The sequence below is a fragment of the Trichoderma reesei genome, assembly GCF_000167675.1.
Source record: "Trichoderma reesei QM6a unplaced genomic scaffold TRIREscaffold_25, whole genome shotgun sequence".
Taxonomy (NCBI): domain Eukaryota; kingdom Fungi; phylum Ascomycota; class Sordariomycetes; order Hypocreales; family Hypocreaceae; genus Trichoderma; species Trichoderma reesei.
Window position 1 is genome coordinate 387,736 of NW_006711172.1, and position 27,967 is coordinate 415,702.

Here is a 27,967-nt window from a genome sequence, read left to right on the forward strand (position 1 = left end):
TTAGGCCGTCTCACACGCGAAGCTTCGGTTCCTTGGGCCTGATGATTCGCCACAGCGGTAGCAAAAGACCAAAAAAGAAAAAAAAAAAAATAAAAGATTCAACCATGGACGCAGTAATTTTTCGCTAGAGCCATTTTCGGCTTCTCTAGCTAGAATCCGCATGGCAACATGGCGATTGACTCCAGCCATGAACGGAAAAAACACACCCAGCCATTCTCTCTTTCGTGTCTGATCAGATAACAACCCGCGGGGTTTTTTTCTTCTTCTCTTCTACGAGCGGGGAAACAAGAGGACAGGCCAAGACGCAGGTTGTGCAGGACGTCCCACCGCGAGCCCAGACTAACCGTGAACCCTTGTAGAACGGAGAGCGAATATGCATGCCATAGTATCATGTCAAAGTGAGGCTTTTCCCAGGATGCTGCAGAAGCGCAGCAGCCGCCCACAAGGTGCGGCCATGAGGTTGCATCGTACGGCCACGCGAGGCAGAGAAGATGAAGGAAGAGGAAGAAAAAGAGAGAAAAAAAAAAAAAAAAAGACCAGACAGCACCCTGTTCTACGTGTACCCTCGATGCAGGGAGGATGATGCGAGACAGGTGCAGGCTGCCCTGGCTGGTGTTAGCGAGCTGAGCCGCTGAAGATTTTCTGCAAGAAAGAAACCTGGGAGCAGAAGAAGAGAATGACATGGGAATCCAAAGAGGCGGAATGTCGACCAAAAAGAGAAAGAGTTGAGTTCCAAACGTTGTCTTGGTATCGCAGTGGTTACACAATAAAGCAAGCTACCTTATACTATAGCACTTGAGCTTTTCTCAACACGCTTCAACGCTGTCTTGTTTCCACGCCCTCTTCTCTCTCCCTCTCTCTGTTTCTTGTACGACACACGGCTCGAGGCCTCAAGTCGGACAACTTGCCATCACAACAAACAGCAACCTCCTCCAGTCGCTCCATGCCGCTCCATACTACCATAGTACTATTTCCACGACAACTGGAGGCGCCGGGTCCACCAGGAAGAACCCACCGGCTTAGCGCTGGTGACTTTCCATGTTTGCGTGCGCGTGATGCGTGATGCGATGCTCGGGCACCTCCAAGCCTCAATCAATAGGTCTCTCAAGCAGCGCTGGCAGCCATTGAACTGCTCTGTGTCGATGCGACTGATTTGACGGCTTCGCGCCTAGGCCTTCTAGCCTCAGCAGCCAAGCTCCACTGCGAGCAACGGCGGATTGGGTTTCGAACCTTGGAAGCCACTGGGCGCTGACCGGCGACCGAACCGGGGCGCCTCCAGCGCTCTCTCCAGCGACCGCAGCGCCCTGTCAGCGGTGCTTCTTCAGCGCTCACCCGCCTAGCCTTCCGGGCTGCTCTGGGGGTCCTTGGGGGGGCACCTTTGGGGGGGGGATCCCGTCCTTGCCCGTCCCTCCCGCATCCGTCGCGACTGGACCGCGCGTAACCCACACACACAAACCAGACCGAACTTCTGCTTCAACACACGCACCTTTTTGCTCGCTTGGATGCCGTGCTGGGCTGTCGAGCCGCTTGCTTCAATCTCTGGCTGTCCCGTCTCTGCTTCATTTGCTCTGCCGCCTGGCTGCCCGCCTCGTCCCAGCTCTGCCGTGTCGAGACGCGCCAACGCGCCTCAGACTCTGACTGACTCGGACTCTGACTCTGTCTGAATCCCGCCAGATCGCTCCCGGCGTAATAACGCAACGCACCGCATCGCATCGCACTGGGGGTTTGCGTTTGTCGCGCTCTCGACGCTCTGCGCGACATGTCGCACTCAGCGCCTCTTGCTCTGGCTCCGGCCGCGGGTGTCGAAGCATCTGTTCCGGCCGTTGCTCCAGCTGTGCCAGCCTCGCCTTCGGCCGCCGTCGCCATCGCCGCCGCTGCTTCTGAATCCCAATTTGCTTCCGCGCCCTCGTCTGCCTCCTCCCCTGCTCTTGCTCCCGCTCCCGCTTCCATCCCAGCCTCAGCCCCCGACCTGTCCGCGTCCACCATGGACGGCGATGCCGCGTCGTCCCAGAGCGAGGTTGCAGAAACTCCCCGGGACCCGTCGCCGAAGCAATCGCAGCAATCCGATGCTCTCGATGCCAGTGGCCCCGGCGCTGCCCTCAGCATCCCTCTGACCGTCACCAACTCCCAGGAATCCCACATTACAAGCTCCTCGGCACCGGCCATGACGCCCCCGGCCAGCGATATCAGCAGCGTCACGGACGGCGCCGCGGGATATGTGGCTCACGATGCCTCGTCTGCCGCTGCCCGAGACAGGAACGACCATCTGCTGCAGCTTTCCACCATTGCCGCGGCCCAGGACAGGATATCGACGGCGGGCGCCTCCAAGAAGCGCATGGCGGACGGCGAGGTCAAGGCCGGCATGAGCCCTGCCAGGGGGCACGGCCAGGGGCATGCCAGGAACCTCAGCACCGTCAGCGCCACGTCCACCGGCAGCACCATAGGAGAGGTACGTTGAGCCAGGAATTGGAAGACCTCGAAAGATGATATCAGCTTGTACTGACTGTTCCTCTCTCGCAGCTGTCTGCCGAGCTCAAGACACGCCTCTCTTACGCCATGATGAAGGTCAACTTTGGCTGGCAAGGCCACTCCATCGAGGAGGTCGAATCAATGGCCGCCTCCCAGGCCGTCTCTCCCGCCTCGGGCTCCTCCACCATCAGGCGGCACAGCTCCTCGGCGAGTCCGCGTTTGGATGTCACCACCGCATCTGCTCAGGTACATCTCGCCCAACAGGCCGCCGCCCGCCGCAAGTCCGATTCTCCTTACCTGACCTCTGACAAGCCCTCTCTCGCCCCTCCGGCCACCATCCAGCCGTCCATCCCTGTCTCGCGCTCCAACCCGCGCCGCAATTCTAGCCCTCGATACACGCCGACGATGCTCTCCCACTCCCACTCGGCATCTCCTCACACTCCTGGCCAGCCAATGCTCGTCGATTCCCATCAGTCCTTGTCTCAGCCCGCGCGAACGACCGACCCCATCTTGTACCCTTCTCATCAGAACGTCAGGGAGCAGGATGCTATGGAGGCGCTGCTCTTCATGAGCAGTCCGAACAATTCGGCCAACCTGAAGCATACATTCTCGCCGTCAGCTTCCCCTCACCCCCAGACGGGTGCTTTCAGAAACCCCACGACAAGACACGCGCTGCCCAGCGCTCCTCGAAAAGTCCTTCCCGGACATCGGCCAGCGAATGTCCACAGGAGGCCTGAGTTTGACAAATCCCCTGGAATGATGCGTCCCCCGGGGTCGCCAATGGATGTAGATTCGCCACAGCACTCATACTACAGCCCCAACGGTACGACGCCCAAGAGACGCGTCAAGGGACCCGCTAGCCACCTGAGAGGTTCTCTTTCGCTTCCCAGTGGGCTGGGTGCTGGGCATAGCGGTGCGCGAAGAGTCTTGCGTGATGAGGATATCGAGAGGATGCTCGACCGGGCAGGTGCCGAAGCGGCTGATTCTTCGGACGATGAAGAGATTCAGATTCCTCGTCTGAGGAACGATTCGACCGGCATGATGGGGGTCCGGGGATGAGCTGCATGACGAAGCCCTTTTGGGATCATCTATGCCTTTCCCTAGTCCTCCCTTGCAGACATGGTGCGGCACACAATGACCAACCACAGCTACGAGCGGAGTTACAGGCTTGTGAGGAGCAGGCCATGCGCGACTTACCTACACAAGTTGGTAAATCGCAGGTCTACAACCAAGGCCAAGGCTGCCATAGCAGTAGCAGCGTCATGAGCCCACTGGCCGAATTCAGCGTCGCTGCCCCAGTGACTCCGCGAGTGTAACGGCCTACAGCGGTATAGCTTACGGCGAGCGATGCAAGTAGGATCAGCCTCTGCAGAGTTCTTTTGAACATGCTGAATAAGGAATCTCGCAGCGCTCAATGCATTGCCTTGACGGCATATCTTGCCGCATCGTCGGCTGGGTGCCCTGGACTCAATATGGGATGTTATAGCGCTGTGCTCCGTCCCGCCGGCTCGGGGAAACGTGTTGCCAACAAGATGCTGCCCGCTTCCATATGACTCGTGGGATGATTGTCAGCTCCTTGGTGTTTTTCTTGTGGATAATGGGCGGGAAATGCTATTCTGGCATGCATCCTTTGGCGATGCGCACAACGATGATGATGAAACGAACACGACGTGCAATGAGCTTGCATCTATAGGATGGAAAAATCAAAACGGTTACTCCACATCGATAGCAATGTGGCGAGATACGATGGAATCTGCAAAGGAAGTGATTTGAAAAGGATATGCGGCGTTGCATGTCTATTGGGGACTAGGTAGAACGAAGTATGTAGGGGCTGCGCAAGGCTGCTGGGCCTTAATTCTACCTACCTACGAATGTCACTTTTTTCTGAGGGGTGTTTAGAATCAAACACTTCTGCCTGATGCTCCTTGAGCGCCATTGCTCTGTCTCTCGCGGTGAATGGTTGAAGATTGAGACTAGGGTGACTGACTACGAAACATTCAAGCCTTGCTCTGGCCCATCTCATCGGTCAGAAGCGTAACTCACGAGAGCCTTGGTAGGTAAGAAACAACATGCAATTAGAAAATGTGTCAACATAACATTCAGCATGGCCATAATGCCCTCCTTCGAAGCCGAATCCGCGTTGACAGCTGAAATTTGAGCTGGCCCCTTTAGGGTATTTTCGGGTCAGCTCTCAAGCATGTGGTGGCTAGGTAGGTAGGTATGAGCTTATCAGCGTCATCTTTTAAGGCTTGGTAGGTACATGTAGTGTCGACAGAGTTGCCATTCAACTCCACCCGCAAATACCGAGACGGAGATTAGTAGAGATCTGGTGTTACACCCATGACGCTCGCCTTTCTCATCTACTAGGTAGTTCCCAGTCGAGACATTTACATACAAGCGCTGGCGCATGTGAATAGGTAATAATAGTAGTACAGTACAATATGTCAGGCGGAGATGCGGAGATGGAGTTTCCCGCCGGCGGATCCCTCGAGGATCCTAAGCTTTTGCTTAATGCGGTAATCGGCCTGTCAGCATACGCGTAGCAATGGGTTTATGTCCGGGCCTTGGTGGGCTTGACATGGAGATAATAAGCCCGGGCATGGTGTAAGTTTGTCGTATTTAAGGCTTCCTTTTAGAGGATTTGGACATACCTTATGTAGGTATATATAATGGCCTGTTTCCTCCTGGAGTAAATTCTTACGGTCATACCATCTATAAGTGAATACATACCTATACATCTGTGACGACCGTCGACCGTGCCAACCCATACCTACCTTACCTACTCACTCCATCTCTTGATACAAACCTTTACTTCGGTATAAGTGGGAGCCGCAAAGAACATACACAATACTCGTCGACGCAACTCAAACTTCACCAAAATGCACATCATCCTCACAGGCGCCACCGGCCTCGTCGGCAGCTCCGTCCTCGACGCCATGATCAAAGCCAAAGACATTACCAAAATCTCCATCCTCAGCCGCAAGCCGGTGCGCATGGCCGAAGACGCCAAGGACCCCCGGATCCACGTCATCCTGCACCAGGACTTTGAAAAGTACGACGCCAAAGTGCTGGAGCAGCTCCAGGGCGCGAAAGCCTGCGTCTGGGCCCTGGGCATCAGCCAGACAAAGGTCAGCGCGCAGGAGTACGTCAAGATCACAAAGGACTACACTCTGGCGGCGGCCAAGTCATTCTCCACGCTGACGACGACGCCCTCGGAGCCGTTTCGGTTCATCTATGTTTCGGGAGAAGGGGCGACGCAGAAGCCGGGACGGTTCTCGGCGATTTTCGCAAGGGTAAAGGGCGAGACGGAGGCGGAGCTGGGAGAGATGACGGCTGCGAATCCGGGCGCGCTGAGGGCGGATTCGGTGCGGCCGGCGTTTGTGGATGCGCGGAGGCACAAGGAGATTTTGCCGTATATCCCGGACCCGGGGATGCTGTACAAGGTGGGCGTTGCGGCGCTGTCGCCGGTGGTGGGGTTGATGAGGGGGATGCATTCGCCGACGGAGCACTTGGGGGATTTCCTGGTGAGGATGGCGATGGGCAAGGTTGATGGGCAGCTGGAGGGGCCGGGGGCGTTTCGGCTCGGGGGCTCGTGGGTTGTTGAGAATGTTGGGTTTAGGAGGATTATGGGGTTGTGATGTGAAGGTGATGTTTGGGAAGGGAGGGGGGTTACATAGGAGGATAATGGCTGGTTGTTCGTTGTGTGTTGCTGTCTTGAGAAGGCAGAGATGGCTCTGGTATAATCGTTCGTGTTCAATGAACAAGACGTAAATCTAGGTCCGTTCACTTCACGATAATATCATGATGTATATCTGACATCTACAACTATACCCCTATGAAGACGATTCCATAAGTCGACCAGAGCCCTCCTAAGGCCGCGGCGGGACGAGCCGTCCGGTTCTCTTACCCGTGTCTCCAGATAGAGCGCTCAGCTGCTGTCAAAGGACCTTGCAGCAAGTCTAAAAGAGGCGCAGCACGAGGTCTAACCGCGTCTAATCGCGAACATTGCATTCGAGACGCGAGCCACTTTAGCAGCCGTTCCTGAGACATGCAGCAAGTCTCCGCGGAACATTGTCATGTATTAAAGTGGTGTTGAAGATAGTAGTAGTACTACTAGCAATCCTTGTCTCAGACTTGAGCATATGCTCCGGTGCGGCCCGGCAGGAATCCCAAATGGTGTCCTTTGTATTGGGCTGGTGTCTTACATCGAGGCCAGATTCTGCAGTTAGGTCGCGGTTTCTTTTGGCATGACGGTGTCGTGAGGAGACAGTCTTAGATGGTGTTGGTTCTGTTGGTGATGGTGGAGGTGAGTACATTGATGATTGTGTGCGATAGAGCTATCGAAAGACGTGATGTTAGCAAAGAATGGTATCAAACGGCTTGGACTTCTGATATTGCGAATATTGAGGTTCATGGGCGTATTTCATGAGGTTGTGTAGGTATGTTGACGATGTCCCGCCTAAGGATGACGAGTGAGAGTCGGAATCACGTGGCCAACCTGCAGCTCAACCTCACTCTCTTTCCCTCACCTCAACTGGCCAACATCGTCCTTTCATCACCTCGGAAAGCCACCAGAAATGATTTCCAATACACCAATCTTCATTCTGAAATCAATGTCGCCTATAACAACGTCACAACCAACTTCTGTGCCACTCCCTCGGGCCCCTCCAGAGCACCTCCTCGACCCATCGCATGTCTCAGTTGCTGCCCCTGTCGAGCACGTCGCTGATCCAACACACCCGGCAACAGTGTCTCAGAGGAGCTGCATTCAATTTATCGCCACGGGGACTTGAATGGCATTCCCAGCACAATGTCGTGTTGCCTAGCCATTGGTGCGAGGGGCTGTCTTCATGCTCCTTTCCGGACCTGAGGCTGCCGAGCGGCCCGTCTAAATCGAGGGCAACCGCATATCAGCTTGGCTCATGGTGATTTGAGCTCGAAATGGTGCAATCAGTCAATATTAAGCAGCATTCGCTACCATGTCACAAACAAGGGACATTAGAAGACCGGTTGGTTGCAGGCACGTTGTTCCTTGCCACTCAGATCTGGGAAGCTCCTTGTGCGGAGAAGATTGATCCAGAAGCTCCAATGCCAACACCTATCGCGTCAATGACCGTCTCATGGGGAGGAGACGCGACATGCTTTCCCAGTGGAATGGCCATCACGCGTAAAGCACACAAGAACGTACCCAGCCTTTGTCGCTACGGCTGGGGCCGAACTCTGGGGAGAACCAATCCTATCATACTGGAGCTTTCGGAATGCAACACGACTTGTCTGAGTCAGTTGGCGGTTAGGCGATGGCCTCATAGCCACGAATGTGCCCCTGAATGAATGGCCACTCTTCGTCATTCTGCCCACTGCAAAAGTTACTGATCAAAGCATTCCTTGGATCTTCTCAGTCTCGCCTTGCAATGTTAAGAGCAAACTCCTTGCCCTTTCTATATCTGGGCAAAGGTATAATATACTCTCTCATGGCCGTCTCTAATCTGTTAGTGAGACGGTGACAACTTACACTCCTTTCCCTCTCTTCTGCGCTCGGACGCAATTTTCTCAGCCGTGATTGTCCCTCGACTGGTCTTCAAGATGGCCAGCCGTCGTGCAAACGGTGTCTTGTCCTGGGCGGCCAAAGCGGCCGTCCTGGGCTCTCTCTTTTCTACTCCCGTGAGCGCCAACGAAGACGACATCATTACTGTTGAAGTCCTTGTTACGACCTACCTCGCGTTTGGTGCTTGCGCCAACGCCTGTGCTCCCCAGCAATTCTTTACAACGGCTGAAGAGAAGCCACCGTATGTGACGCTCACTCTGCCGACCTGCCAGTCGGATCCTGTCACCTCAACCAAACATCCTCAGTGCCCAGTCTGTGAAGGCACCGTCTTTCATTACGAACCTACTCAAGATCCTTTTGTTACCATCACCTCGACTGCCACTGGCCTTCGCCCATACGTCTCGACTATTCATCCTGCTTGCCATGGCTGTGAGGGCACTGTCATTATCTGCGAACCCCAGACCAAGGGCCCTTGGGAGCCGCAACCTACCACATATACTTGCGAAGGGGCTGGCCCCGACGATCCTCGATTTACTATCCCAGGCAGCGGCCCGGAATCACCCCCCACAGTTGTTATTGGCACTCCTGGATTTACCAACCATCTCGTCACGGTGACGGCTGATGGATACCACCAAGGTGAAAGAGCCGAAACCCACACGCTTCTCCCGACTGGCCGCGATGGAAGACCTCTGCCTGGAGCAGAGCCCATCGTGGTTTGTGGCGATCCTGGTCATTGGCCAGCGGTGCTTACTGCTCCTGGCGCGGGACCTAACGGTCCACGAGTTACTTTGCCACCGATCAGGCCTGGTGAGCCTCCTATCGTCGTCATTGAGCCATCAACGGGCCATGAACACGGTGGTTACGGAGATGAGGGCTATGGAAAAGATGGCTATGAGCACAAGGACTTTGAGCACAAAGGCCATGAACACAACGGCTATGACCACAACGGCTATGACCACAACGGCTATGACCACAACGGCTATGACCACAAAGACCATGAGGCAAAGAATCATGAACACAAGGATCATGGATACAAGGGCCATGAAGGCAAGGATCATGACAATAAGGACTCTGGTCACGATGGCTATGGATACGATGAGCCTAAAGATGACGCCTATGGAAGCGATGACTACGGACACGAGGGCCATGGACACGATAGCCATGGCGACAAGGGTCATGGGCACAAGGATCATGGGCACAAGGGCCACGGAAGTCAAGGGGACGGACATCACGAATCAGGTGCAACGGGCGAGTTCTTGCCTGGAACGCAGATCGATCTCAACGGGGATGGAAGAGCTGATACCGTCATTGGCATCGACGGCGGCGTCGATCTGAACGGCGATGGCCTGCCTGATATCATCATTAATGTTGATGGAGGCGTTGACACCGACGGCGATGGCATAGTCGACACCTTCGTCAGCGAGAGCGGTTCAGTTGATGTTGACGGTGATGGCCGTCCTGATATCACCATTCTCATCCCCGGCGATAATAATATCGGGGTCAATCCTGGTTTCAACTTTGACTTTGTGAGGTTGGTCGCCGGCACTCCGATCGACACAAACGGTGATGGCGTACCCGATCTCGTCATCGGACCCCTCGGCGGCGTTGACCTGAATGGAGATGGGATACCAGAGATCTTCATCAGATTCGATGGCGCTGTTGATCTCAATGGAGATGGCTCGCCAGATGCCATGGTTGACCTCGACGGTGGCGTTGACACGGATGGCGATGGCAGGCCTAACTTCAAGATTATGTATGTCCTTGATCCTCAAGGCCTTGGAGTCCTTGGGTTCCACTCTCTCGCTGGCTCGCCGGTTGATACAGATGGCAACGGTACACCTGATGCTGTAATCAGCGTGTCTGGAGCCATCGTTCTCAACGACGGTAGGAGGTTGGGCCCTGTCATCGGCCTAAACGGCCTTGTGGACCTGAATGGAGATGGCAGGCCAGATACGCGCATCCTCTCCAGGGGCGGCATCGACATCAATGGCGATGGCACAGCCGACATCTTTGTTCAGCCTCGCATGCGGTCTACTGACCAGTCGTCATTCATCCACCCTGGCCTTCCTGTGGACATCAATGGCGATGGACAGCCAGATGGCACCATTGGTCTGAGTGGCGGCATTGATATCGACGGGGATGGTATACCAGACATCTACATCGACTCCCTGGGCAACGTGGATATAAACGACGACGGCATTCCTGATTTGGCGCTTGGCCTGGACGGCACCATCAATCTCGGTGGTGGGAGGTCACTTATCACGATTGGCGCCGGTCCTATCGCTGGCAACGGCCGGCCACTCGCCATCCCGGGCGTTGGCATTGACCTGGATGGTGACGGCAGGCCTGACGTGACCATCCAGAGAGGTGGAGGTGTCGACATCAACGGTGATGGAAGAATCGACCTGATCATCAATCCTGACGGCACGGTTGATACAAACCTCGACGGCATCCCGGATACTACGATTGGCCTAGGCGGTGCCATCGACACGAACGGCGATGGCATTCCGGACATTTACCTCATCGTCAGCCAGCCCCTTCCCATCCCGGGCGCTGGAGTTGATCTCAATGGTGACGGCACGCCTGATGTTGTAATTGGCCCTGGTGGAGCTGTTGATATTGATGGGGACGGGCGGCCTGACCTTATCATCAACCCTGACGGCTCTGTTGATCTGAACCTTGATGGAATCCCAGATACCAGAGTTGGGCCAGGCGGTGCTATTGACATCAATGGCGATGGGATTCCAGACATCAGGATCATCGGCGGCCGGCCTTTTGTCATTCCTGGCGTTGGTGTAGACCTCAATGGCGACGGCAAGCCTGACGTTACTATTAGTCCTGGTGGAGGCATTGACACCAATGGGGATGGCAGGCCCGACATCATTGTCAACCCTGATGGCTCCGTTGATCTGAATCTCGACGGAATTCCGGACACCAGGGTTGGCCCAGGTGGCGCCATCGACACGAACGGTGATGGTATTCCCGACATCACTATTATTGGGGGGATCGGAGCCATCATCCCGGGGGGCACAGGAAATGGAACCATTATCCCGGGGTCGGGCATCGGCCACCCGGGTGCCTTTAGGCCTCTCCCCGGCCTTGGGGTCGATCTCAACCTCGACGGCAAAGCAGATACCACCATTGGCCTCAACGGCGGCATTGACACCAACAGAGACGGCATCGCAGATCTCATGGTTCGCCTTGACGGTGGTGTTGACTTGGACCTTGACGGCAATCCTGACGTGTATATCAGCGCCGATGGCGGTATCGACACCAATGGAGACGGTAGACCAGACATTCGGATCCTGCCAAATCCCGGCGGGCCGATCATCCCTGGTGGAACAGGAAATGGTACCACTGGCGGTCTCATTCCCCGCCCTGGCCTTGGAGTCGATCTCAATGGCGATGGAAGACCGGATACTACGATCGGCCTCAACGGCGGCATCGACATCAACGGAGACGGCAGAGCAGATCTCACAGTTGGTCTTGATGGCAGCGTCGACCTGAACCTTGATGGCATCCCCGATGGTCGTGTGCTACCGGGTGGCGGCATCGACCTCAACGGAGATGGTAGACCGGATATCACCATCCTGAACCCCGGCGGACCTATTATCCCAGGCGGCACAGGGAACGGGACCACTGGCACCTTTGTTCCTATCCCTGGGCTCGGCGTTGACATCAACGGCGACGGCAAGGCCGATACGAGCATTGGTCTCGGTGGAGGCATCGACCTGAACGGAGACGGACAGCCAGATCTGATTGTTCGTCTTGATGGCGGCGTCGATCTGAACCTTGATGGCATTGTGGATAGCCATGTCCTCCCCGGCGGTGGTATCGATCTCAACGGGGATGGTAGACCAGATATTACTATCCTGAGAGAACTTGTCGGATCTGCCCTCACAGGAACCAACAATGGCGGAAGCCCTGCTGGTTTGATCTTCCCTGGCCTCGGAGTCGACCTGAACGGCGACGGCAAGGCAGACACCGCTATCGGCGCTGACGGCGGCATTGACACCAATGGTGACGGCAGGCCCGACATCTACATCACAGCCAATGGAACCATCGACCTCAACGGCGATGGAAGGCCTGACGCCGCCATCACATCTAGTGGTGCTATTGATTTGAACGGCGACGGAACGCCAGATCTGACTGTCCTCGGCCTTACCAATGCCATTGTCAATGCTATCGGCAACTTGCTCGGTAACCAGGCCGGAGGCAATGGTACCAATGGTACCAATACCGGCACCAGCCCCTTGATCACAGTCGGGGGACGCCTTGTCAATGGCGCTGGCGTGGACCTCAATGGCGATGGACAACCTGACGTGACTGTCAGCGCTGGTGGAACCATCGACATCAACGGAGACGGAAAGCCTGATATCAGGATCTTGCCTGGCGGTGGCGTCGACATCAATGGGGATGGAATTGCTGATACCAGCGTGCTCCCGAACGGCGGCATTGACACTAATGGAGACGGCATTGCTGATCTCAGGATTATTTTCAACGACCTTACGGGTACGCCTGGCGGTTTGTTGGGTTCTCTCGGTGCTGGACTGAACTCCCTACTCCAAGGCTTGACTGTTGGTACTCCCGTTGACCTCGACAAAGACGGAAAGCCAGACACTACGATTGGCCTCGGAGGTGGCATCGACCTAAACTTCGACGATATTCCGGACATCATCATTCGCCCTGATGGCAAGGTGGACCTTAACGGCGACGGCATTTCTGATACCACAATTGCCCCGAACGGAGGCATTGACATCAATCGCGATGGAATACCCGACATCTTTGTCTTGCCGGGTTTCTTAGAGGGTATGCTCACGGGTAACGGCTCTACCAATTCGAGTAGCGGCGCCGGCATTGGCCTGGGTCTCGGCCTTCAAGTCGGCATCGGATCTCGTGTCGACCTCAATGGAGACGGAGTAGCAGACACCAGTGTCGGGGCTAACGGTGGCATCGACCTCGATTTCGACGGAATCCCGGACGTCTTCCTCCTGCGTGGTGGAGGCGTCGACTTGAACAAAGATGGAAAGCCCGATACCATCATTGGTATCACGGGAGGCGTTGACCTGAATGGTGACGGTAATCCTGACATTACAATCTTGCCCAGCGTTATCGGCGCAGGCTTGCTTGGCTCCGGAGGGCTGGGCGGTCTTTTCGGAGGCGGCAACGCAACGGCTGTCCCCGATTACCTGAATAGCATCTTCGGAAGCGACGGGAGCATTGACCCTGATTTCCTGGGCGGTATCCTCGTGGGTAGCCTCATCGGCAACACAACCGCCACTGGCAATGGGACCTTTGTAAGCGGTCTATTGGACAACCTCCTCGGCGGCAGCAAGGTGATCAGTCCTCATGTCCTGGCTGGACTTGTCCTTGGAGGACTTGCCGGAGGTGGCGCACAGGTCGATCCCAACCTCTTGGGCGGTGTTCTGGTCGGTGCCTCATTGAGCGGCCTGAACGCCACGGACAAGGCTGTTGATCCTACCCTCTTGAGCGGCCTTGTCAGTGGGCTTTCGAATATTGCTCCTGCGACTCTGAATGGGCTTGCCATTGGAAGCTTGCTTGGAAGCAATGGGACTGTTCCTGACCTGACTGGACTTCTTGGCAACGGCACGACGACCAACACCACTAACCCTGGCGGCGTCATTGGAGGGAACGGAACAACGAATGGCACTATCCCTGGTGGTCAGACTGGTAATGGAACTACCATTGGTGATCTTCTTGGTGGTCTTCTTAATGGCACTATCCCTGGTGGCCAGACTGGTAATGGAACGACTATTGGTGACCTGCTCGGTGGTCTCCTTAATGGCACCACAGGTGATACAGGAAGCAACGGTAATGGAACGACTATTGGTGACCTGCTCGGCGGTCTCCTTAATGGCACCACAGGAGGTGTTGGCAACACCGGCAATGGAACGACGATCGGTGATCTTCTAGGTGGCCTTCTCAACGGTACAACCGGAGGTGTGGGAGACAACGGCAATGGAACTACCATTGGTGATCTGCTCGGTGGCCTTCTCAATGGTACGACGGGAGGCGTAGGAGGCAATGGCAATGGAACTACCATTGGTGACCTTCTCGGCGGTCTTCTCAATGGGACAACAGGCGGCACAGGAGATAATGGAGGCAATGGAACTACCATTGGCGATCTCCTCGGCGGCCTTCTCGGGAACGGGACCAACAGCACCAATCCTGGTGGCGTGCTCGGTAACGGAACCACCATCGGTGACCTCCTCGGTGGCCTCCTCAATGGCACAACTGGAGGCACAGGGAACAACGGAGGCAACGGAACGACTCTTGGTGATCTTTTAGGCGGCCTCCTCAACGGCACAACAGGGGGTACGGGAGACAACGGCAATGGAACGACTATCGGTGATCTTCTCGGTGGCCTCCTTGGAAACGGAACCAACAGCACCAATCCTGGTGGCCTGCTTGGCAACGGGACTGCTGTCGGCGATCTCCTGGGTGGCCTTCTCAATGGCACAACAGGAGGTACAGGAGACCTGGGTGGCCTTCTCGGCAACTTGACAGGATCAGGCAATAACACGGGCCTTGTGAACGCCAATGGAACTGTCGACCCTGGCGCCCTCGGTGATCTTCTCGGCAATCTATTGAACAACACTACTGGCGGCCTAGGAGGCCTATTGGGCAACTTGACAAACCCCGCCGGAGGACAGACTGGCAACAATACCGGAGGGCTTCTCGACCCCCTCTTGAATGCTAATGGAACACTTGGCGATGGAAGTGGGAACCCTCTTGGTGGTCTCCTCAACAATACCACAGGTGGACTGGGTGGTCTTCTAAACAACACCACAGGCGGCCTTCTCAACGGCAATGGTACTGCAGGAAATCCATTGGGAGGTCTTCTCGGCAATGGAACTGTGGGCAACGGCACTGGAAGCCTGGGCAACCTGGGGGATCTTCTCACGAATATAACCACTGGGTTGGGCAATCTTCTCAACAACACCACCGGTGGCCTGGGTGGTGTTCTCGCCAATACGACCAATGGCCTAGGCGATCTTCTCAGCAACACCACTACAGGCACTGGAAATCTCGGAGGTCTTCTCGGCAATGCGACCACCGGCTTAGGCGGCGTCCTTAGCAACACAACCACTGGGCTCGGCGGTCTTCTAAGCAACACCACCAGTGGCCTCGGTGGTCTTCTCGGTAACGGAACCGCTGTGAACGGAAATGGAGATCTCCTTGGAGGTCTTCTCAGCAACACCACAAATGGCCTCGGCAGCCTCATCAACAGCACGACTGGTGGTCTAGGTGGCCTGCTCAGTGGGAATGGAACTACAGGCAACAGCACCGGTGGCCTTTTGGGTGGTTTGCTTGGCGGGGGCACTGGAAACACTACTGGCGCCGGAGGCAACCTCGGTCTCGGCCTCAATATTCAGATTGGCTCCCCAGTTGATCTCAACGGCGACGGCAAAGGTGATACCATCATTGGCCTCGATGGCGGAATCGACTTGAACGGAGATGGAAGATCCGATATCTTTATCAAGCCTGGCGGAGGTGTTGACCTGAACGGCGATGGAACAGCAGATGTGACTATTAGGGCAGACGGGGGCATTGATACCAACGGGGATGGTATCCCTGATATCAGGGTTGTCCTCGGAAATGGAACTGCAGGAACTGGTACGCAAACCGGCACGGGTCTTCTTGGCGGATTGCTGGGAGGTTCTGGCACCCAGAATGGCACTCAGAACGGCACGAGTCTTCTGGGAGGTTTGCTTGGAGGAAGCACCAACCCCACAAACTCCAGTGGTAGTCTCCTGGGTGGACTGCTAGGTGGTGGTGGCACCACGAATACCACAGGCGGACTTGGCTTGAATGTGACGGCCTCGCTTGGACTTGGAAACAACAATACCACAGGAATCACTGGAACGACTGGCACGACTGGCTTGACCAACACGACAACCAACTCTACCTCACTGCTGGGTGGACTGCTAGGGGGTGGTGGCACCACAAATACAACAGGCGGACTTGGCCTCAATGTGACCGCCTCGCTTGGTCTTGGAAACAACAATACCACAGGGACCACTGGAACAACTGGCTCGACTGGCTCAGGTCTTCTGGGTGGCCTCTTAGGAGGAGCGAATGTTACCGCCACGACTGGTCGGACTAATACCACAACGACCACCACAAATTCGACCGGTACAGGTCTCCTGGGGAGCCTTTTGGGAGGATTGAATACTACCACCCCGACTGGCGTGACCAACACGACAACCAATTCTACCTCACTCCTGGGTGGGCTTTTGGGGGGAACAGGTGGCACGACTAACACGACGGGAGGGCTCTTGGGAGGACTTTTGGGCAAGAGGATCAAGGTAAATCTGCCTTGGTTCTGAACTCGTTGATGCAATTGGGGGATATTGGGGAAAAAATAAAAAATAAAAGCGAAACAGAGAACTGGTTTATGACGGACAGGGATATGAAAAGAAAAATAGCATGATCTTCAGAAGGGAACAAGACGGAGATGGAACAGGCATAACGATTCGACATTGGTTTGATGGTATAGCGTTGGAAGAAGGGATGGCATCTTTGTTCTGTTTGGTTTTTTCCTTACGATGTTCTCTTATCTGTGGTTTTCTATATAGTAAGATTGCATAGATGCAATATTAGATGATTCACTAAGTCTCAAGTCTCAATGAATGAAGCTGTCTAAAGGGTAGTGAAGTGAATCTCTTTTTTTATGTAAGGACCTCGGGGGGTATCCTCTGTGTCAGACGGAATACACCCCAGAGTGGCGGGATAGATTCCGGGAGTAAAGTACTTGATCCATAGAATTGGTCAAACAGAACATGTTCTTAGGGAACAAACATATTGACAAAGCTTTGAACGCTGTAGTGCCGACAATAGGAGGGCAGGTTGACCGAAGACAAGCAAATTTGCTCTATAGCTAAACACGATGCTAGAAATCTCATCTTGACATCTCGACTTCGTCTCCAATCTGAACCCTGACAAGTAAACAAGCGACACCTTGAGGACACCCTGTAGATATGTGGATGCAAAAGATGCCTGAAATAACAGAAGATGATAGCCTCACACTTCTACTTTTTATCATGGCCCTTCTTGTCATCTTGGGTCTGGATTTCTAGCTAGAGCATGAAAAGGGGGAACATGGGGGCAAAGCAGATTATGTCAATGTGGGAGGAGACGAAGGTGAGCAAGGAGATGCGATTGTGGACGGAAGAATTCCTCCGTATCTCAGCCTTTCCCTTCAGCCGCTTCTTCAAGGATCGCAAATAAGAAGGACGATCATTCTTTGATCACATGAGCGAGCTTCACCTCTGCCTTGGGAGGAAGAAGTGGGGGAGATATCAAGGCAGATTTCATCATCCTGGAACATAATTCCTCCATGTCTCCGAGGCTGAAGCTGTGCAGGATTCTTTCATTTGTACAGAGTTACATTCAGTTATAAAAGAGAAGAGGTGAACCAACAGCATTGAGCCAACAGTCCAATGATATTCCCGGAGTGGCCCAACATGGTGCGTTGCATTCACGGAGTCGCCTGGCCATATGCGGTATAGAGCTGGGCAGAAGCTGCAGGGAAAGAGGAGAGGAAGATATTAGATAAAATACAGATCATATTTCGGTCCGCATTTCCTGAGGATGGACTGCTCTGGGGTAATGCCGCACGGCGTTAAGATATGACGAGATTCTCAAGGCTCCGAACCCCAGGCGGATTCTTCCTTGTGAGATACTACGTGTGCCACTACAGTAGTTTTGAGCATATAGGCTGGGATGGCTGTGCTTTTATGTGTCAAACTGAGACTTTTGAGTCTAATCATTGGTTCCCCATGCACTCGAGACATAATGATATTTTGAGATCTACTTATCTAATCGCCGCAATATGTTCGCTGCCTCGTGTGAGCATTGGTCTCTTCATATAAGTGTGAGGCAATTGTATCCCGGAAACTCCGAGCCCCCTACAGATATGTGTAGTCCCCAACTTGCAAATGTATTATGTATGATACATTAGAGCCTTGAGCCCTGCTTTCAGCCCCCAGGACCGAACCACAATCTTTAGCATATGACCTCTCTGAAGATGTTGTTGGTTCTGGGTATATCGACAGCATCCCCATATTAGAGATAGTACAACGCTAGAACCCTGCTCGAAGGTCCATGAGTTTGCCAACCAGCCAATGAAGACGAGGAAGGTATAGTAGGGTAACATTGCCATGTGGCCTGAGGTTCGGCACGGGGCCCCCGTTTCAGAGACCCAAATCTGCGGATGTGGCTTGGGCATCGGCTAGCACTCTGGATGCGGGAGCTTTGACCTCTTTGTAGCGGACCGGCGGCGCAGCCGTGAAGCCGGGAATCGTCATACTGCATATGCGGCGAAGCCGAAGAACGATAACATGTGGGAGTGAGTGTTTGGGAGGGCATCTTGTTTGCGGGATCAAGAGGCCTATTATTGAGCTTCCTGTTTGGCCTAGCTGCGTAACATCGCCGCATACTGAGGCCAGGCAATTGGTGACCGACCTCTGCAGAGCTCGTGGAGATTCCATGGCAGAGTGTAACATTCTTGCAGCGTCTTGCCGACTCAAAGACATCTTGCTTCTGGGTATATATATGTGTGTGAGCTGAGTTGCGCTGGTTTACTTCATCTTAACCTTACTCATCAACATCATACTTCATTAGTAAATACCCTCCGAATTCAGAGTTCCTCTTCACAATATGGCTACCACAACCATGCAGCACAACCCAGTCTTTGAAGTCCTCGCTATCATACAAGCAGGCCTCGACAAATTTCCCAATCCAAGCGATAACCTTGACTTTACCCAATGTCGTGGATTGGTGAATAAAAGCACAAATCAGTGTGAAAACAAGAGCTGCAAGAAAAGTGAAAGGGAAAAGGTTAAGAGCCTATTCTCCGACTTCAAACGCATGGCCGAGTGCCCCGACTCAGACGGTTTCTACGAAGACATGCAGTTCTTTGTCACCTACACGCATTGCTCCAAGCATCGCAAAGATGTGTGTACAGCATTTGAGAGATGGAAGAATCTGAGATCGGCGGCCGCCTATACTCCACGATTTATGATCCCCGGGGCATACCCAGATGATTCTCGACCGCCATCTCCAGCAGATTCTCCGGCAGAATCTCTAGCTGCATCATCAGATGCCATTTTTTCACCAGCTCTCTCTCAAAGCAGCAACGAAATGTTCCATTTTGCATCCTCAGATGCTCTTGTCTGCGATGAGCCAGATTCATACAGCGCATCAGAAGATGGCGAGGACCCTCTGATGACTGACATCATTTCCAAAATGGCGGCCACCAAGATCGACAGCCCAGGCCGGATGGACGTTACGGTCCGTCGAAAGAGCAAAGAGTGCGAGGGACTCAAGATCCATGGTCTTGGTATCGGCAAACCTAAGCGCGCCCTATCCTTGACTGATCATACACCGGTGTTGAGAGTATTCTATGAACATCCGAGCAAAACAGCCATGAAGGAAGGAACAATATACGTCCTCAAGCATCTCCTTGCCCCCGGTTACTTCAAGATTGGAACCACGATCAGAGGCGCGGGTGTCAGGGTCGACGAGCAGTGTTTCAAGAACAGCTCGAAAATGATTTACGAATCCAGAGTCAAATTTCGAGGGGCACAGAAAGCGGAGAAGATTATACACAAGGAGCTTCATAATCACCAGATCCTAGTCAAACAATGCGAAGGTTGTGGTGGCGGTCATACTGAAGTGTTTAACGCTCCCGAGGACAAGATACGCGAAACTATTGAGAAAATCGAACGCGTGGTCCAGCTACCGGCATACATTCAACAAGAGGGGAAATGGAAGCTGTCTCAAGAAGCAAAACTATTGCTTCATGACATCTACGGACCCAGGGCAAGACACTGGCGCGAAGTCATGGGGGCGAACACGGGATACGGCAGAGCTCAGAATGAGAGTCGAGAGGCGACGCGACAGGAACCCAGTTCTCAAGGGCGAACAGCGATAGCGATAGCGGCCGAGGCCCAAGGGACAGATCCAATGCCTTTCGAGATTCGGTTTGAGGCAAGGGCCTCTGTGCCGGATGATCTTGAGGTGAACTTTCGGGTTCGCAGGGGGGAAGCTCCTGCAAATGCAGACGAAGCAGAGGTTTTGATACTCCCCAGGAGGCCCAAGCCAGAGGAAGCCGGAGGAGGGATCTTGGGGAGAGGATTTAGAGCACTCATTGGCGGTTTTAGCAGAGGAGGTAGCATAGAGTGAGTTCATAGACAAGGTCATTTGTTAGGGAGATAGAATTGCTCCAACTATTATAGGGCCTTCAGCCAATAATTAATGTAGTTGAACATGATCCCGATCTGGTGAAATTGAAGACGATCCATCATGGTACAAGACGCTGGCCAGCAAGCAATGCTGCTGTTGGGGGAGGGAACTATTCCCAATATATGAGAGACTATGTTCAAATAATGAGACAAGACAAATTATATTGGCTAGAAATGACTTTGGTTGTAGAGAAGGCCGAGTGTTGTTCATCTATATAATTAGGCAATCGGGTTCTAGACGATCCCTAAGTTGAACCAGACACTCCAGACACTCCATCAACAACCGGCACTATCGGCTCAACTACAAACCAATCAGAACTTTATTCCACGGGTTCGCCAATAGTTCGGGTGCCCAAATTCCTATCAACGAACGTGAAGTCTTTGCAGCATCCAGAATGATCCCTGAAATCTTCATGGAACACGAAGAGGACGTTTCTGTCATGACTACTATACGAGTACCAAGTTTGCAATAATATGTCGATAGAGCTGTCCTCATCTTACTTCGTTGTTATCATGCTCTTTCTTCGCATGAAGCAGTATGACTGCCCAACGAAACTACTATATCGCTGTCCCGAGATACAATTCCAATGTGCATAACGTTGTCAATACTTCATGCGAATATATTATCCTGTTCAAACCTGATGGAACGTTAATTAGCTATGTTATTGGGGCTCTTGATCGTGGTAGGTCTACACTAACCTGGGAAGGACTACAAATCGCCTTATCAGATGGGAACTTGTATCATCTCTCATCTCTCACACCATCAACTTACTTCCCCACATAACACTTGAATTGGAGGGAGCTATCATCAATACTTGCAGCTTCCAGTTCTTCTCCTACAATGAAGGTTTCTCTATACAATAGTCGAAATCTGTTTCCCAACACCTGAAGCGGTTGTTATAGTCTTGTCTCGAACCTTCCAGCTTGACCAGTACATTTATCCTGAAATCAACTTCTACACCTTCCAAGACTGACCCTCGTGTGGCTCATCCAAGAAGAACATTGACCGATGTGTTTACACTTATTCCAGTAGGTTTTCGAAAAGGAGTGCGCTGTCAAGCCTCCGAGCGATGACTGCGGTCGGATGGGCACTGGACAGATGAAATATCAATGTCAGTTCGGGGCTATTTTCAGAGGAGTATCAAATTCAGAGAATGCAATATTTAGCTCACATATCCAGCACTTTATGGAGAGCACGGAAGGCCCTCGCGATCACACTCTATGCATGGTACGCCACCCTCACAAGGCAGGCTTTCGGTGCGACAACGCGAACAACCCATGATTGCTGTAGAAGAGAATAAAGGATGAATGACAAGTTCAATGGCCAAAAAACACTTGAAATTGTAGCCTGATGCTGAGACGAGGCTGGAACGAGCAGGATGGAAGGATGAAGGTGACTCCCTTTCAGTTCCAAGCTACCCAGTAGGATTATATACTTGTGCATAAGACGACTTTCTAAGCCACAATTCAGGAGTAAGGAAGAGGGGTTAATCGCATTCTGCGTCATTTTCTGCAATTTCACAGCAGTTTGGGTGAGTATTAGTCCAGTTGAGCAAGTTCATAAGACTTCGTCCACTGCGGAACAAAGGACAGGTCGTGGACATCACCAACATGCATCCTTCGATGAGCAGGGGTGTTGTGAGACTTCAGCCGCTTAGCTAGTACGCAGAGCGACTAGTTCGTCAGCCCGAAACCGTTCAGCTGGTGATACAGTACGTAAATATGGGCGGTCCTACTGGAAGTGATAGCTTTAGACGCCGTGAGGGATGCGCGTTGAAGGAATAGCTCCTTTCCGAAGAGCCGCTGAGCACGAGACCCATTACTGAGCCTCGTCTGACTGCTAATGAAGACACCCGGCCTGAACGCTAAGTGAGATTTACAGAGCCAACTCTCGGTTTGTGGAGATTAAGAGCCTGAAGTGAGGCTTAGAGACTATTGCCCCTATATAGCGGCGGCTAGTAGTTCGATTTGCGGAGTCGCGTTTCCCCAACTTTTGGTATCTATGTAGGCGGCAATGAGTATATGGCGGCTCCAGAATGTCCTTGCCCTTGTGTAACTATCACGGATCTCATGATGATATCATTCGAATGGTGCCAGTTGCTTGTGGCCGAAGAGGGTTGCGGATTGGAGGAAACCATGAAATAAGCGCTCAGAAGACTGACAAGGAGTCGCTTTGACCGACTCTTGGAAGCGGAACGGTGAGCCTACTACAAGTAAGGGGTTCTGAGTCTCTGCACTAGGTAATCTCATAGAAGTTTTCACTGCTAAGAATAACCTCGGCGAGCGATCAATGTTCATATGGATACTGCCAAGATTTGCTGCACCGGCGATAGGCAAGGCCACAACTAAAGCTTCGGTCTGGACTCATTTGAAGCAACTTAAAGCATAGAATGCTTTACGGTTTCGTGATAACACCGAGACATGGAAAGTTTCTCAAGACAAGCTACACCTCACAGCAAATTTGCTTGCACGTCGTTGATGAAGACTTGCCCACCCACAGAATCCACCTGGAGCACCAGTTGCCCCATGCCGGGGCTATTATTGGCGCACAATCCCAAGCTTCAGCGATATATTCTCCGGTTGTAACCCTACGGACCCGAAAAACCGTCACCAACACGACATGCATCCTTGAAACCGGATCAACTATCCTCTCCGTCGTATAGGCGCCAAGCTATCATCCGTGTTCCGTCTCTCGATCCAGACTTTTCCACCAGGATCTTCCATCTGCAAATTCTCAATATCGCCACGGGATTCGCTTGATCTACCTCTCATGAGAGTCGTCAAGCGTCGGCGACGGGCCGTGTGTTGCTTCGGCTCCGTCATTGGAACCAAGTCTCTCCATCCTGCCTCAAGCGACGTCCGGTCGCCGGCATCTCTATTCTCGCCCCATGTGGGCGTCCGGCGTCTTTTGTCTTGTAGTACGTGACTTATCCAGTCAATGATCTCTTCTCCTTTGTAGCCGTAGGCGAATGCCACCGACAAGACCGCTACCGTAACCGGCACTCCGGTTAACCAAAAGATGCGCTGGCTATACTCTGTATCCCTTACGTCTACCGTGTTCATTCCCAGGAAGCTTGAAACGAATGAGAGCGGCAAGAAGAATAAGGTCACCACCGTGAAGACTCTGATGGCTTTGCCGTGATCTTCTTCCAAGATCTCAATCGTTTGTTTGACTTGATCCTTGAGAATTCGGAGTCTTGTCGCTAGATTCTCAATCTCTCGCCTTCTGTTGATGATGCCACGCAGCATATTGTTTCCATATGGCAGCTCAACTCGGAACTCCCTCAGCCGAGTTTTGGTCGTGTAGCGAGAGGTAAGAGGGTCGATGAGTGTAAGCGTGTTGTAGAGACAGATCTCCTGGCTGCCTAACAGTTTATCCAGTGCTTGAAGCTCTTCGTCAAGGCCATGAATGTCCAAGAAGACGCGCTTCCTCGGACGGTTGTTTGCCTGAAAGTGAAGGCGAGATGTGTAATCTCTGTACAGCTGCAAAAGCGTGTCTTTGGCATAAGAAGACCCTGCGTACGACGACTGCAGTAGGGGCCTCTGGTAACATGACATCAATGCTAGGGCAAGAAACTGTACTCGAACAGTTTCCGCCTGAGGAGTCTCAGAAGCAGACCCAATTCCAGACATGAAAATGTCTTTTTTGGCGCTTTCGGAAAGGTCTATGATGCGGTCATTGGCGTCGATCTCTAGTGAGGATAGCTCTTCTATTTTGCGATCAATGCGTTGGATGAGCCGAATGTTCCCTGAGGAATCTTCTGCAGAAATGGTGCGGCGCCGGTTGATAAGAGACAGCTGCTTTGAGCGAAAGACAAAGATCTTGACAATTTGCTGAAAGATGTGGATGGTGTTGATCGTAAGAGGAGGCGTATCCGCCGTTGAAGAGTCCCGTGCAGTCATATTGAGCAGCTCTCTCACATACATGCTGATGTCGGAAAGCTCCTCGATAAAGTCCTCGACAATGCCAAGGAGTCCATCTTGTGAACTTCTCATGGGGTAGCTGTCATGCCAAATGCGATGCAGCCACGCATAGCAAGGATCGTCGTATGGCCTCCCCGACTCGCTGTGCGGGCATTCCATATGCTTTGCGTGTATATGCTCCAGAGCACTCTCAGCGGAAGAATACGGCTTGGCAGCCTTGCAATCCTCGCAATCCAAGTAGTGAATCTTGCCTACGGATGGCTTCCGTCTCCTAGAGTTGTATTCTTTGACCTGGCTTGAGAAATTTCGGATAATGTATGTGTGTTCAGCGTCCTGTCCTCTCTCGTTTTCATCCCAGAGGAGTTGCTGTCCTCGAGCATGAGACATCAGCTTTGACCAAGGCCCAACAGGATAGACTGGAGGCGAAGGCACTGCTTACCAGACAAATTCGATCCACACATCCCCAGAACCGCTTCATCAGAGTATGTATTACCGCTCCGCCAGTGTGCGGTACAAATGACCAAACAATTTGCTGGCTCATTCCGACCAGTTGCTTTACGAGTGTCTTGTCGTGGCTTATGAGGCCAATTGCCTTCGTCTGGATGAACTGCGTATTTTCTTGGAAGCCTCGACATGGCGACGCATCTGTTAAATCGCCGGCATTATCATTATTTTGGTTGGGACTGGCTTGCTCTCCAATCCCTTCAGTTTTAGTCGAAGGAGGGGAATTCATTCCGATACTTATGGGGGCGGCTTCGTCGAGGCACTCCTGTCTCAATAAAACGTCGTCCATGGTAAACTCTGCAACATTCGAATAGTACTTGCCAACTGGATCGTCACAGATGAGTTCGTCAATATGGTCAAGGAGTCTGATCACACTCTGATCTATTAGTTCTGGATTCGACTCCTCGCCCAGCATGCCGCTTTGTCTCCAGTAGAAGAACGGCACTGCAAATGCTCTCACTGATGAGACCTCGACTTTGGTGGCATTCGAACTGCCGTAGGGTGACATCTCGAGAGTCTCACGCCCACTGGAGTGCTGGCTATTTGACTCAAAACGTACCCCGCGCCAAGAAGAGGAATTCCGTGATGAGTGTGTATCGTCCCTCCGAAGTCGTCTTCTCTGTGTACGACTTCTCCCCCGTCGAGGGAACAAATCGTCACTTGAACTTGAGGGAGAGCGTAGCTGTGAATGAAACTTTCTGTAGGAATAACTCCGGCGTATATCATATGGATAGCGTCTCTGCGGCGTGTTTGCTCGAGCCGGGCGGGTTTGGGGCCATGACTGATCTGAAGTGTCTTCCTTGTCTTCCAGCACTTCATCATCCTCAGGTTCTGCCTCAATAAACTCATATATCCAGGGATTATGATCCCAATCATTGTTCATGCGACTATTGGCGTCGTGAAGTTCCGTCTCGGCTTCGTCCTCTATCGTGACTTTTCGATAGCTTGTTGGGCGATTGATGGGTTCGATTGAAGCATTGACAACAACTTGAGCACTAGGGCTCTGATTGCTTCTCTCTTTGTTTGGCGAAGGAGGAATGGTTTCTTTGGGTGTTTCTTTAGAAGTTACTTGTTCATCTTCGCCTTGTGACTGGGATGGAGCCTCTTCGAGCTGCACGGCGGCTGCTCTGTCGTTGGTTGTCTTTCCTTCTTCTGCTTTGTCTTCTGGAAGCTGTTTGTGGTGATCTGAAGATGGGACATCCGAACTGGGTAACTGCTTGTGATGTTCATCGCCATCCTTGGTGGTCGACGGCGACAATAGCTGCGGCACTGCAGTAATTGCACTGTGTCGTGAAGCTTCGTCTTCTGTTGAAGCTTTTTCATCGCTGCTGTCCAAGGTGAAGACAGTAGGAGTAGATTGCGAGCCACGGCCACGAATGATTACATTTAGATACTCCTCGCTCTTCCTATCGCCGTCTCGTTCCTTCTTTTTGGCCAATTCTTTGAGCGCGGCAGTATCAAAGAAAGATGTTTGATGTCGTTGTGAGCGAGGCCAAGCTGGACTTGATGACTTCTTCAAGACTATCGAGCCCTCGCTGGACGATGAGGCCTCGTCATAGCTTTCTCTGCGTCTATGACGGCGTGATGAATCGCGACTTCTGTCATGATATGCATGATCCATTAGCAACTTTCTGATGCCTGTACGACTGCTCTTTCGACTAGAGATGCTCGATGCGCGCGATGTTGGAATCTTTCGTTCAACGAGCTGGAATCTAAGCAGGTCCGACTTCGTTGACTTTGCAATCTCAACCCATCTATCTGCCGTCACAATCTCGGTTGTCTCATCCACGAGCTCAAAGTCCATGATCTTGGTGAGGTTACCGTAGATGGTCAACATGACATGCCGGAAAAAGTCGACCCATGTTGTCTTCAACGATACACTCATGCTGCACTGAGAGCCGTATGTGTCGATGACCTCGATCCTCAATGGTTGCCTGGGGGAGTCGGTCCGTTTCATGATCGTCTCACCAAGAAGCTTCTCCGACGGCTGGCTTGACATGGTGATCAGAATGTCGGAGCCTATCAGTAGACACCACAGCTGCTTCACATACAAGGTGTCGCTCGATTGACTGCAAACTGACATCTTGTGGATAACTTGCTGCTTGCCACGGCTGGTAAGGACATCAAATCCGTAGAGATTCTGGAGCAGAGTGCGAGGGTGGTATTCGTCTCTTTCGCTGAGCCCAGGGTGATGTCTTGACGACTCCAGTTCCACAAACGGAAACGCAACGAAAAGGACGGGGTCCGTGACAATGATGCTGTGCGAGTCGTGCACCTGTGGACGCTGGCCAACGAACCGCAGAGCTGAACCAGGCTCGACGTATGCACCATGTTCCGCCTGTCGGAGAAATGTTTCCTTGACAGTTTCCAGCAGGAGGATGGCAACTCTTTGGATATCCCTGTTGATCAATGGGCAGTCCATGACAATCTTCTATCGGCACATTAGAATGCATCGTGGGAATTTTAGGTGGCTGAGTTCCGTACTTCAAGGATTTTGATGTTTATTGAACGGCGCTCAACGTGGCTGAATGGGGTGTCGGTGAGACTGAATAACTCCTGGAGATGTTGTGAGAGTCACTTACAGCCATCTAGCTTGCACTGGAGAGACGTCTTCCTCGTGCCGTGCAGGACCTTGCGGACAAAAGAGTGTGACTTTCGGCAGTCCCCTCTCGCCTATGGAATACTGTAGGGAATGAATCGAATGGAGAGTTGTTGTGCCAATCCTCTTGTCGTAGGTCTTCTCTGCTGTCCACACTGAATTTGCCTCTGTGGGAGTTGTGTAGGGCCGGGCTTGTTCATTGTCACTTGGTAGAGCCACCGTGCAAGATAGACCAGCCTCCTCAATCTCCGCAGCCCTTTTGCCGTCAGTTTCAAGTCCCTCATTTAGCTCAATTCCGCCTTTTGCGGGATCTTCTGATGTTGACTGCTCCTCAAACGGTGATCGTTTCCGTGATGAAGCATTCGAATTGCGGGAGGCTTGTCTGACTCGAGGAGGACCGCGCTGGTTTCGAGGCGCTGGAATCGGCCCCTCCCCATACTGTATTTCCATGTCATCTTCACTTTCATTGTGTCTGGTGGGAGATTGATGAAAGCCTTGTGTTCGTTTTGGTGGACTGGTGCTCGGAGTTCCAAGTGACTCATTGGAACGGTTCCTCGAAGAGAAGTACGACGGACGGGGTGACGATTGGTGGCCAACCCGCGATGGAATGGCAGAAGGAAAAGTATCCATGGACTATAGAAGCTACTGAGTTCTTCT

At 52.8% G+C, this 27,967-nt stretch overlaps 5 protein-coding genes across 5 annotated transcripts; 4 read left to right on the plus strand and 1 right to left on the minus strand.

Annotated features, from left to right (window-relative positions):
• Positions 1–1,984: 1,984 nt before the first annotated feature.
• On the plus strand, positions 1,985–3,528 carry TRIREDRAFT_68624 (uncharacterized protein; the record flags this gene model as incomplete). The annotated part of the gene is made up of 2 exons (XM_006968691.1): positions 1,985–2,449; positions 2,521–3,528. 2 exons carry the CDS (start codon positions 1,985–1,987, stop codon positions 3,526–3,528), a joined length of 1,473 nt encoding a protein of 490 aa, XP_006968753.1.
• Positions 3,529–5,348: 1,820 nt separating this feature from the next.
• On the plus strand, positions 5,349–6,107 carry TRIREDRAFT_111304 (uncharacterized protein; the record flags this gene model as incomplete). The annotated part of the gene is made up of 1 exon (XM_006968692.1): positions 5,349–6,107. One exon carries the CDS (start codon positions 5,349–5,351, stop codon positions 6,105–6,107), a length of 759 nt encoding a protein of 252 aa, XP_006968754.1.
• A 1,945-nt stretch (positions 6,108–8,052) lies between these two features.
• Positions 8,053–16,365, plus strand: TRIREDRAFT_123732 (uncharacterized protein; the record flags this gene model as incomplete). Its single annotated transcript, XM_006968693.1, has 1 exon — positions 8,053–16,365. One exon carries the CDS (start codon positions 8,053–8,055, stop codon positions 16,363–16,365), a length of 8,313 nt encoding a protein of 2,770 aa, XP_006968755.1.
• A 2,332-nt stretch (positions 16,366–18,697) lies between these two features.
• On the plus strand, positions 18,698–21,565 carry TRIREDRAFT_111306 (uncharacterized protein; the record flags this gene model as incomplete). The annotated part of the gene is made up of 3 exons (XM_006968694.1): positions 18,698–20,220; positions 20,600–20,738; positions 21,317–21,565. 3 exons carry the CDS (start codon positions 18,698–18,700, stop codon positions 21,563–21,565), a joined length of 1,911 nt encoding a protein of 636 aa, XP_006968756.1.
• A 1,361-nt stretch (positions 21,566–22,926) lies between these two features.
• Positions 22,927–27,760, minus strand: TRIREDRAFT_111307 (uncharacterized protein; the record flags this gene model as incomplete). Its single annotated transcript, XM_006968748.1, has 3 exons — positions 22,927–24,573; positions 24,647–27,110; positions 27,294–27,760. 3 exons carry the CDS (start codon positions 27,758–27,760, stop codon positions 22,927–22,929), a joined length of 4,578 nt encoding a protein of 1,525 aa, XP_006968810.1.
• Between the last annotated feature and the right edge of the window lie 207 nt (positions 27,761–27,967).